This window comes from Tamandua tetradactyla, chromosome 2 (assembly GCF_023851605.1).
Source record: "Tamandua tetradactyla isolate mTamTet1 chromosome 2, mTamTet1.pri, whole genome shotgun sequence".
Taxonomy (NCBI): Eukaryota; Metazoa; Chordata; class Mammalia; order Pilosa; family Myrmecophagidae; genus Tamandua; species Tamandua tetradactyla.
Window position 1 is genome coordinate 191,771,717 of NC_135328.1, and position 12,515 is coordinate 191,784,231.

The following is a 12,515-nucleotide window of genomic DNA, read 5'->3' on the forward strand; positions in this document are numbered from 1 at the left end:
ATGTGGGAGGGACGAATTATGGATTTCTAGTGGGTTCTGGATGGATGAATGGTGCCATTGACTGTGGCAGGAAGCCCAGGAGGGGACCCCCTTGTGGAGGATGGAAACCCAAGAGTTCAGTTTTGGACACCAAAAGCTGGGTGTGTGTGTGTGTCCAAGTGGAGAGATCAAGTTGACAGTAGAATATAAAGGAATGGACTGCACCGGAGATAAAAAAAATAAGCTTAACTAGTGGCCCTAAATTGTTCTATAGGGTCAGGGCCTATCAAGAGAAGTATGAATCTTTTTCTAAATGTCAGTTCTTAGGTCTGTATGAGCCCCGAGTAGGTGCTCATACACAGCTAGACTTACCTTCCTAAAGTGAAAATGTAATCATCTTTCTTCACTTGATCCTCAAGATGAACTGGAAGGAAATGGAGAACTTAACATTTGTTGAGTATCTTCCATTTGTGGATCCCATGCAGATACTAGGGACTTCAACATTAATTATCTCAATGAGTTATCAAAATAAGCCATTATAAAAAAGGAAACTGAGGCATAGAGAAATTGTTCAAAGTTGCGTGTCTGGGAAATTGTGGAGTAGGGACTCAAGTCAAAATCATTCTGATTTTATGTCTTCTTTCTTGTATGCTCTGCTGCTTCCAAAAATGTCTATATACAATGTTCTCCATCATTTAGCCTTTTCTATACTTTCAGCATCATTACCCATCATTCCAGTATACTCTTCTGCTTCACAAGAGCACAGTTTATACTGTGAGGGTAAGGGTACAGATAAAGCAGCAAATAACTTAGCCTAAGTGAGTGAGTTTGGGAAGAGTTAACAGAGAAACTGTCATGAGAGCTGGGTTTTGAAGGGTAAATAGGAGTTCACTAGATAAGAGAAGAAAAGGAGGGGCATTTCACAGCAGAGGGAACAAATTGTAACAGACCTCGTATTTTCACACTTCTGGTGTCAGACTATTGAATTGAGAATCCCATAATGCTTTATGCATTATGAGCTGTGAGTTACCTTTCGGCAAGTGACTGAATCTCTATATCTTGGTTTCCTCACCTGTGAAATGGGAATGATGCTTTATGGAGTCATATTAAGGATTAAATGAAACACACAAAGCTTTTAGAATAGTGCCTGGCATAAGTGCTCAATAAATATTAACTTAATATTGTCACTCTGTTACGCATTTGAACACTAATATTGTATTTCCCTCCCTTTGTAATTTAGTGCATGCCTGTACTATAGCATATGCTTCAGTATATTGTGATTCCTTATTTGCAGATAGGCTCCCAGAGAGCAGACTTAGAAAGTCTGGGTAACTTCCCCTAGGTCAGTAGCTAGTAGGTGGCAGAGGAAGGATTTAAACTGAGGTCTGCATAGTCCAAAGCCAGTGTTCTTAACTGTTGCATATGCCATAGCACGTTCTCAGATCATTTTTTCTGAATATCGAGTTTCAGCTAGAATTTAGGCTGAGCAGCAAGATTATGCAAAAATAGGTAAGACATGGTCCCTGCCCTTGGCGATTCCCAGTAGAACTCAGAACTGAGGGAGGGAAGACAGGCATGAGGCCAGGCCAGTCACACCCAGTTTGACAAGTGCTATGAAGAGCTGAAGAGTATAGAGGAGTTTGCTAGACGAAGGCTGTCATAGGCTGAAGGAAAGCAGTGTGAGCAAAGGGCAGGAACTTTGAGCATGCACAGTTAGCGGGTTTTGGGACGAGGGGCAGGAGGAGAGACTGCAGAGGTCGGGCCAGGCTGTAACCTGGAATGCCCTTGGGTTTTGCTCTAGGGAGTTGTGTTGGGTTTTTTTTTTTTTTTTTTTTTAAACACCTCTGAGGTTTACAAAGATTTTCCCAGATGAAATATCCTATGCAGTGCAGTTGCCACCATGGAAATAAATGCGACAGCTGGTTTCCCCTTCTTTCCTGGTCACTGAGGCCCAGTGTGGTGTAATAGTTAAGAGATTGCTCTCCAGGGCTAGAGTGCAAATCTCAGCCCTGCTGTGCATTAGGTGTGAGACCTGGGACAGATTACTTAACCTCCCCGGGCCTTGGTTTCTTCACCTGTTAAATGAGAACAATAATATCTTAAGTTCTCAGGGAACCAGAAAGAGCTGTGTAAATGCTTGGTATCATTACAAATTCAGACCACGGTCTCCTCCCACTGTGTCTGAGAATTATGTTCCAGGACCCTCTCTCGCTCCATGAGGGAAGCCCACAGTGAATGTAAGGGACTGGAAGCCAGACACTCACAGGGCCTCTTGTCTCTGCACCCACAGCGGACGATGCCTGCGGTGGGACTCTGCGGGGCCAGAGTGGCATCATCTCCAGCCCCCACTTCCCCGCTGAGTACCATAACAATGCCGACTGCACGTGGACCATCCTGGCCGAGCTGGGAGACACCATAGCCCTGGTCTTTATCGACTTCCAGCTGGAGGATGGTTACGACTTCCTGGAAGTCACCGGGACCGAAGGCTCCTCCCTCTGGTGAGTACTCCATCCCCCAAGTCCTTGCTTCTCTCCGCTCTTCTCTACAACTGTGAATCACTGGAATCCACTGTCTCCTTAGTGCCTGGATCAGCAGCCAAAGGCCTCTTTGCCACTTCCTTGTATCTACTGTTGCAGTGCTTTTATTGCAACATAATCAGTGCATGTTTTTAGAACCGAGATAAAATTTTGCGTAATTTCAGTTTCTGATTTGAGGCATGTCTTTGCTGAAGAATTTCGTAATGGGCCTTGGTTGAGTAACAAATATTAACACTGAAAATGTTTTAGGGTCAGGATATGGACAGGGTCTCAGTAAAACGATTTGAAATATCGTTTCATTTCTGAAAGACATATTCGTAGCATACAGCAAGGGGAATAGAATCTTAAGTGATGATTGCTCTTCCCACTCCAAGGGAAGAGCAGCTTGCACTCACAGGACATGCCAAAGCTAAGGTTGGCTCAAAGAAGTGTCCATCTTCAGGTGACAAGCCTCCTGAGTGGTGACGTGGCATTTAGAATGTTCTCTCAGATTCTTACCATGGCTCTATTGTCAGGATGATCAAGAGAACCTTTGTCAGCACATCGGGAGTCAATAGCAGCTGTGGCTTTGTTTTGGCCAACAACAGGACATCTCTGTAGGTTGTGTTGCCATAGTGCTGAGGGAAGGTAGGACTCAGGGCACGGAGATGGAGGGCAGAGCAGTGTCACTGAGGACTCTGAGTGAAGCAGAAAGCAGGTGGCTGCAAGAGTCAGTGAAGAGCAGTGCCCAGGAAAGACAGAGACACAGTTGCCAGTGGGGGAGTGGGAGAGGGGAAGAAAACAGGAGGAAGGGGCATGTTTTATTGAACATCTTTTTTATACCAGGTTTTGTGCAACTTGGTAGAAACACCTAATTGAGTCAAAGATGGTCCTCCAGTCTATTGGGTTAAGAAATTAGACAAACCCATAGTAGAAGCCACGTGTGACTATTTGAGAGGGACGGAGTGGGAACAGACTCATCTTAAATACAGACTCTGAGATTTGGGGACCGGCATACCCTGAAGAACTCAAGCTTCCTGGTGCAGCAGAAAGCAAGCCAACCCGGGAGTCAGAAGACCTTGGTGTCATGAGCTTGTCACGTGAGCTTGGTCAGGTCATTTGGTACCCCGCATGGGGTGTCAGGAGAAACACAGGTGAGCCTGAAGACTTTGCTCTGTGGGGGCTGATATGCTGTAAACTAGTCTAGGAGCAAAGGCTGGCCTTTTGGAGTGAGGACCGGGGCTGAAAAGCTAGACGAGCCCATACTGAACTAGAATCACAACAACCTGCCCAGCATGAAGACCCTCTGAGCCCCTCTCTGTAAAATAACTATTTTCCTGGTTGTAAATGCAACACATATACTCACTGTAGAAAACACAGAAAATATAAAAAGGTATAGCCAAATTAATAACAATCATTAAACTTTTGATTACTCCTTTTTGGCCTTCTTGCTTTGCCTAGATGAAGCTAACAGGCTTTTTATATATTTTTTGAGATTGCAAAACTAGGCTCTTAATACATCTGTAGTTACATATTTTAACAGCATTTTATCATGAAAATGTTTCCTCCAAACTATAATCAATGTGATGATAACATCATTTATTGAGCCCATACTACCAATATATGTCAAATTTGTTCTAAGCTCTTGACAGCTACAATTTCATTTCATCTTCATAACAACTCTGTAAAGTAAGTAGTATCATTCTTTTCTAACTTTTCAGATGAGGGAAATGAGACTCAGACAGGTTATGCTACTTGCTTGAGGTCACTCAAGCTAGTAAGTAGCAGAGCTGGGAGTTAACCCCAAGTTATTCAACTCCAAAGCCGGTCCTCTTAGCTGTAACAGCAGGTTTTGTCAAGCTCCACCCACAAGGGCAATATTTCTTTGTAAGGTTGTAGCATAATTTACTTACCAGTTCCTCTGTTAGGTTGTTTGTAAATTTTCACTTCCATAAACAAATGCCAAGATTAATTTCCTGGCCAATTCCCCCTCTTCCAGCCTCAAGGCCTCTTTGACTCACTTGTTTATCCTGGAGCCAAATGGTCTCCCACAGTCTCTGCCCCCCAGGTGAGAGTCTAGAGTCCAAAGTTCCAGAGTGAGACAAATCTGAACGAGTATTCCTTTTCCTATTAAGTCACTCAGTGGGAAAGGAATTAAGCAGAGGAAATCGTTAGGGGAGTCATTCAGAACTTGTTGCTATAAGATTAAATTATAATTATTTACAGGGTTGGTGTCACCACTGCCAGGCAGGATGCATTTGTTGTTCTAATTTATACTTGCACAGCAATTATGGATAAACAAACTTGAAGGCTCAGGACATATGTGTGTGAAGAATCAGCTCTCTACCCTGCCCCTCTCCTTTATAGATCTCTCGACTTCTGTGAAAATGTGATGTTGCTGGTTTATGAGTGTACTGCTTTTATTAGCATACATTAAGATTTTAGGGTATTCTCTTGAGTCTTGTGCTGAGGCACAGAAAGACAACAGATCATGTTAGAAGAGGGAGATGTGAACAACAGGACATCCCCTCAACTAGCGGGAAGACAGAGACTCCTTTGAAAGAAAAAAAAAATCCTCTCCCTCCCTTACTCAATCGGTGGGTCCCCACTGATTCAGAAGGGATGGGTGGCATGAGGGGGTCCCTAACTCAGTATTCATACTCTTACCCGGAATGACTACAGAAGAGCTATAATTAGGGTTTCCAGTTGTGCAGATTTCACAGACTATCCGAACAATTGGGCCAACGCAGGGTCAATATTTTTTTATTTTATAAAGTAAGGGTATTAGGAAAAACCTGACAACCACTCGGGACATTATTTCATAAAACGAAGGATAGTTTCAAGCCAAAAAACTGTGGCAGGATATAATCAATTGACAGCCTCATGCTGACATAACGGAAGATGGGGTGGCAGGGAGCCCCCCAAACAGCAGGTGAGCCCCAAACCGGCATCCAGCGGTATATACAGAGCAAGCAGCATGCTCGTTTTTTCTATTTCACTGGCCCGTGACTGCCTTCGGGAGTCCGACAATACATGGTTTGAACAGGAAAAGGTTGTTACTATGGTGAACTGAATCCCGACATGTTGAGAGAGTCCCAAGTATTTTAGCCTTTTTAGCCTTTCTCTCCTCAAAGTTAATTGCTTTTTTTTTGTGATTGACCATGAGCAGAGGCTGGATTTGAACTGACATAACTGAGAGTTACAATCCAAACAGTAGATTTAGTATTACTTCCCCACATACAGATGCACGTACACACATGTACTCACACACCAGACTTTCAGTGCATATACCACCAAGTTGCTCTCTCTCACACACACACACACATACACACCTGCTACCAACTCACCCATTTACACACTGGCAAGTCACACCCAATCATACCCACACACACAACCAAGCCACCCACCCACACACACTACCAAGTCTTGCATGCACACATACACAAACACACACTGCTGAGTCATCATCGTATACATGACAATAACTCAGCCCAACTCCTCACACACACATGTTTATCTCTAGTTCACTGAGCTCAATGTAGGAGCTAGATTTTCCTCTCTGACCCCTCTTGGGAGGTCTTCTTTCTGCTCTGGCTCAGTCAGTTGGCTCTGACCATGATGGAGCCCCATCCTTTTCCCTTTGTTCCTGGGAAAATACCATTGCTAAAGTTCTCCACAAAGCCCATGGAGTTTTTTCAACAAAGGGCTGGAGCTGGGGGTGTGCAGAAGACCTTTTAAATTCATGAGGATCCGTGTCCCTTGGAGAGGTGCCAGATCATAGTATAACAGCAAGTGGAAGGCGACTGCCAACCCATTAGAGAGCTGGCCTCCGTGTTGTTGGGAAAAACACATCAGTGAATTGAAGGCCACTAAGAAGCAATGAGACCCAAAATGTCTCTCTCATTCTCTCAGCCTGATGCTGACAACCTCCACTTGAGCCTCTCCAGGCTCTTCCTCTGGCTCGTACGGAAGGAGAGAAAACTAGAGTCCCCTTGATGAACCTGGGAGAGCAGGTCCGGGAAGTCCCTCCAGGATTAAGCCTTGAACCACCTTGTTGACATCTAAGGAGGAGAGTGCAGGCTTGGGAGACAGGTGGACTTGAACTCAGATCCCAGGTCCACCTCTTCAATTGTGTCATCTTGAGATTAGTTACTAGCCTTTCTGAGCCTCAGTGTACACATCCAAAAGATGGGTGCATCATATAACCTACAAAGTATGTTGACTGGTCTAAATGTGTAAACTGTCCGGCTCAGAGTAGGGGTCACACTCCTGGGGTGGGGGCTGGAGTTAGGGGTTCATTCTTCAAGGGGAACTGGGTAGCAGAATGCCTCGTGGATACTGTTCTGGAAGGTTCTCACTGAAGCCTTCCTCAGAGCCTGCCATCCCAGTGGCATCTCATGAGGCAGAAAGGCTCAGCCTGGCCATTCCGATTGGTACAGCTCCCAGGGAAATACAAATTCTCCATCTACTTTATAGATATTCAGGTTGAAAAATTTGCAACATTCAGTCCCCTTTAGAAAGAATTTGTTTTAATTACTAGGCATTTTGCACATGGAATTTGAGCCAAATAGAACCATTTGGTCTCAGAGATTTCTAACTAGATATTTCATTCAAGAGCCATTAGATTTAGATATAATTAGAATGAGAAAAGCATGTCAGTGGGGATTTGTTAATAATAAGCATTCATTTATTCATTCACATATACTTTGTCAAACCATTGGTTTAGATCATTTACGTTCTTTGTGATTTTTTCCCTGTTTATTTTTGGTAATCATTCACTGAAAGCCTTCTATGAAGTAGGCACTCTCCTAGGTGCAAGGGAGACAAAGACACAGTCTCAGTTCCAAAGTAGTTGTTTATTCACTCCACAAACGCTTATAGAATAGCCGTGCACTGTGCTGGATCCTGGAGTTTGCAGTCATTGCAATGAGGCAGAATATAATTAAATGCTTACAGTATCATATGATAGGTATTTCCCAAGGGGTTTAAAGAAGCTCCCATAGGGACTGAAAGGAGAAGTGTAATAGCTTGGGTTCTTTAGGTTCAAAAAATAGAAACCCACCTTCAGCTAGTTTAAGCTAAAAATGGACTGTGTTAGCTTCGGTAACTGTAAAGTCCAGGGATAGGCCTCAGGCACTGCTGGATTAAGGTATGCAAAAAGGTCACCCAGAATCTGTTTCTCTCCCTCCCATGCATTGCTTTCCTCCATGTTGGCTTCATTCTTAGGCAGGTTTTCCAATGAGATGGCAAGGGTGACCGTCATCAGATCTCCACATCCTTTTGGTTCTAGCAATCTCAGCAGAGAGAGCAAGTACTTCCTAATGGTTCTTGAAAAAGCCCTAAGTGAACTTGGATTGGACAAGACTGAGTATGAGCTCACTCTTGAACACGAATGTAGTCAGGGTCAGAGGTTGCTTCTTCTGGCTAGGCCCAGGTCACATGACTATCTGCCCCACCCAAGACCAAAGAAGGACTGGCTCACCAAAGGAAAACGGGGATGCTGGGAAAACTGAAACAATAGATGTCTAAACACAAAAAAAATTGCATTACTCTTCCTGCCATAATGGAGGAAGGATGTGTATTTTTTAGTTGAACTCTGAGGAATAAATAAGAGCTTACCGTCAGAATGGCTATCCAAGTCCAAGGGCAATGCGTGAACACAGACACAGAACAAGAAAGAACCCAGGTGTTCAGGGCATTGCAAGTGGGATGCAAGAGTGCAAGAGAGCAAGGGGCAGGCGATGAGGCCTGAAATGAGGTCATCACATGGGGCATGAATAACCTTGTCCCCACGTTAACAAACCAAGGGAGGATTCCATAGACTGTGAAAATTTTTAAGGATTTTAGGCAGGAAAGTAGCACAATCACTTTGAATTTGAATGGGGAAAAACTAGGAGGTTCATCAAGTAGTGATAAACCTTTTTTGTGACCTCTCAGGCAAGAAATGATACAGACCTGACCTATGGCAGCTGTGAAGGGGTGGAGAGCAGAGGGTGACATCAAGAAACATCTCAGACAGAGTCGGCTAAACTATGAGCATCCTTGGAAAGGAGGAATAAAGGCAGGAGAGCAATCTGGGCTAATTCCCAAGTTTTTGGCTAGTTGACTGTGGCAGGGCCATTCATGGAACCAAGGGCAGGACTGGGGTGAAAGGGGTATGGTGATGCCCGGTGGCCTTTCTCGCACAATGAGGACAGATAGGGACACAGTTGTCCTCAGTTATTCATCATGGTTGCTGGGATAAGACTGATAGGGGTGATCAGGGGACATTAATAGATACCCTTGAAAAGTTCGGTGTTCCAGTAAATACCCTGGCAACACCCTGAGACGTCATCTTCAGGATCAGCTCCAGCATCATCTTCATCACCTGTATCCCCTTCATCATTATCACTGTGGACCTTACCATCTCTATATTTATTACTCAAATCTTTCCATCGTAATTCATTCATTCAAACAAACTATCTAGATCCTTCTATTATCCACTATTGGGCTTGGTACTTGTCTCACAATGGAGGATAAGATACATAAGGCCTCCGCCTTTCTGGAACTTTGCGATCTATTTGATGAGACTGACATTAATAAAATTATCACAAAGTAAATGTAAAATTCAACTGGGGTGACTGCCATGAAGGAAATGAACAGAGTGGAGAATAATAGCAGTGGGGGGACCCTATTAAGAGAAAATGGTCAGAGGAAGCCTGTCTGAAGGTGGCATTTAAGCTGAGATCTGACTATTGAGAAGGAGCCACCATGGAAGGCCTCAGGGACTTCATTCCAGGCAGAAAGAACCACATGTATAAAGGATAACTGTCACAATGGCTTCTTTGCCCTTGAACTTCATCCTTGGAAATAGCATTGGCCCAATGCCTGTCCTCGGGGCTTTGAGCTTGTTTGAATGTCAGGAGCAAGGAAGGGTCTGAGATCTCCAGCTGGCCCTAAGAAGTGGCTGAGATAGTGTATGACTGAGGGTGCTGAACCCAGGGCATCTTGAGCTAGTACACAAATTGTCCTATTGCAGCCAAGACGTCGACCCTCCCGTCTTCCTTAGGGGAGTTGTGATGTCCTTGTCTCCCTCTTCTTCCCCACCGCATCTCCACTCCTTAAGCCACACCAAGAAACCACTCTCTTTTGATGGAGCCCATGAAATTGCATCTGTTATATCCATCAGAAGCCAGGCCATAAATAACCAGCCCTTTAAAATCTCATCTCCCTGTATCTCTCAGAGTTGGAAATAGCATTACAAGCTCCACAGCCGAGCAGTAGGAAAGGATTAGTGCTGTAGCATGCTGCTGGCACAAACGTGTCTGGGGGTGGGGGGGCAAGGGCTGGAGCTCCTGCACTCTCTGCAGCATATCAACGTGACTTCCTTGTACTCAGAAAGAAAACAAAAGCCACAGCTGGGAGGAGCAGAACATGAGCCGATGTTGTCCGCAGTCCTGACAACGGCTCTGTTAAAGCATTTGGCAATGTTGAGTGCGTGGGAAGCTGAGGCTGGGCAGCTGGCCTGCCACCCCCCATTATGCCCTGCATGTCTGACTCAGTGCAACAGGTTTGTACTAAGCACCTCATCTGCACAGGGGTTTCTGCCAGGACTGTGAAGACGCTGTCTTCTACCTCTCTCAAGAAGCTGCCAAATGCTTGATGCTGCTTCTAAGACAGATGGAAGGACCTGTTTTGGGCCCTTCCAGGTGGCTCACTGTGGCAAGTCCTGTCTTCCAGAATGAGAATGGTTCATTCAGAATGTTCAAGGCCCTCCTCCCGATTTCCATTTTCACGTTTGGACACAAATGTTTGCACCATTTCCTTTTTTTTTTTTTTTTTTTTACCCCAAATAGAAATTCCATATCCACCAGTACTATAAGTACCAGTCCCTGGTAACCTTGAACCTACTTTCTGTCTCTATGAATTTGCTTATTCTAAATATTTCGGATACGTGGAATCATATAATATTTGTCCTTCTGCATCTGGCTTATTTCATTTAGCATAGTATTTTCTAGATCCATCCATATTGTAGGATGTATCATAACTTCATTCCTTTCTTAGTGCTGAATAATATTCCATTGAAAGTATATACCACATTTTGTTTGGGTTGTTTTCTTCTTTTGGCTGTTGTGAATAATACTGCTGTGAACATTGATGTGCAAGTGTGTTTTCAGTTCTTTTGGGTATATGAACTAATAGAGTTGCAGGGTCATATGGTAACTCTATATTTAACTTGTTGAGGCACTACCAAACTGTTCTCCACAGTCTCTGCACCACTTTACATTCTCACCAGCAGTGTATGAGGATTCCCTATTTCTCTACATCCTTGCCAATATTTGTTGTTTTCAGCTTTTTAAAGTAATAGCCAATCTAGTAGGTGTGAAGTAACATCCTGTGGTTTTGATTTGCATTTTCCTAATGACTATTAATGCTGAGCATTTGGCCATTTCTTTATCTTCTTTGGAGAGATGTCAACTCAAGTCCTTTGTCCATTTCTTATTATAGCTATGTGTCTTTCATCATATCTTTCATCACTCACCTTATATTTCACATTAGTTTTGCCTCTCTCTTGCTGACTTCTTAACAGTGACTTAAGTCATTGGTTCTAACCCCAATCCTATTCTCAATTCCAGCTTCTTCTCATGAGTGGCTGCAGACACAGGATTGTGAAGAACAGAAATCTGGCATTTCTCAATCCAATGAGATGGCAAAATGATCACTGTTGAACTCACTAATTTTGATCACTTGAGAAGGGAGAGGACAGGGTGTTTGAACAAAAGTAGAGAGATTTCATAGAGAAGGTAGATCTCTAGGGTCTCTGAGAGTTTGATGGTCAATGGATATGATGCCCCCCCAAGTCTTCTCCTTCTATTCATTCCTCACTTACTTCACCATAACTTCTACCCCTTCCTCCTCGTGAAACCATTCACATTAAGATAATAATCAGAACCACCATCCCTCCCCACCAACCACCACCCCTTACAAATGCCAAGTCCAAAAGATATTTTTTGGGTCTCATCTTCCTGGATACTTCTGCATTACTTTACATGATTGGTTATTTTCTCCTTATCAGACTCATTCTCTTTGTGTTCATGATGCTACTCTCTTTGATTCTTCTTGGACCTCTCTGACCATTCCTTCTCTTTGTCCTTTGGTGTCTCCAAGGCTCTATTCTTGCCTCACAACTCTGCTTACTCCACACTCTACACACTCTCCCTGGTTAACCTTAGCCGATCTCATGGTTTCAGATAACACTTTTGCTTATGACACAGATCTGTATCCCTAGGTCCCCACTGAACATCACACTATACAGCCAACCACCTGCTGAACATCTCCAACTTGAGGTCTCACCAACATCTCCAATACAACATGTTCCACTGCTCTTATAATTGACTCCTAATATTGTCGCAGGTTGTTTTGTTTCTTAGTTTATGGACCACCCTCTTCCCAGTTATTCAATCTAAAAGTCCTGGAATCATCCTTACTTAATCCTTCTTTCTCACATGTAATTAGCTGCAGTGTTTTCCCAATGTGCCCCCTGTAACATCTTTCCATCCTTGCTACCACTCCCCCAGTTCAGACCACCATCTTTTCATCTTTGTGGGTTGTAAAATCCTCCTTCCTGGTCTCCCAATATTTTGCCACTTTCCAATTCATCTTCCCCACTTCTACCAGAAGGGTTTAATTAAAATGTAAATCTGACTAGTTGAAGTCCCAGATAAAATCTTTCAGTCATTTTCCATTATTTACAGAATACAATTCAAACTTTTGATAGCATTTACAAGGCCCTTTTCAATCTAACCCTTGCCTGCCTCACTGGCTCATGTCTTGCCACTTCCTGCTTTGAACTTTATTAACCCTGAAACTCAGCAGTGTACTACCACAAGGATTTATTTTTCACTCATTCTACATGGTTCTCAGGGGTCAGTGGAATTGACTAGGATCTGCATAGTCATGCAGGTAGATAGCCAGACTCAAGAAGGGTCTACCATCTTATTGCTGCACCATCTGGAATATGTGGCTTCCTCAAATGCCATG

At 43.7% G+C, this 12,515-nt stretch overlaps 1 protein-coding gene across 1 annotated transcript in view; it reads left to right on the top strand.

Annotated features, from left to right (window-relative positions):
- The window catches only part of CSMD2 (CUB and Sushi multiple domains 2), a 609,437-nt gene that overhangs the window by 196,722 nt on the left and 400,200 nt on the right, over positions 1 to 12,515 (top strand). The window contains exon 5 of the mRNA XM_077150390.1: positions 2,270 to 2,477. Coding sequence (XP_077006505.1) covers positions 2,270 to 2,477 — 208 coding nt within the window. The remainder of the gene's footprint in view (positions 1 to 2,269; positions 2,478 to 12,515) is intronic.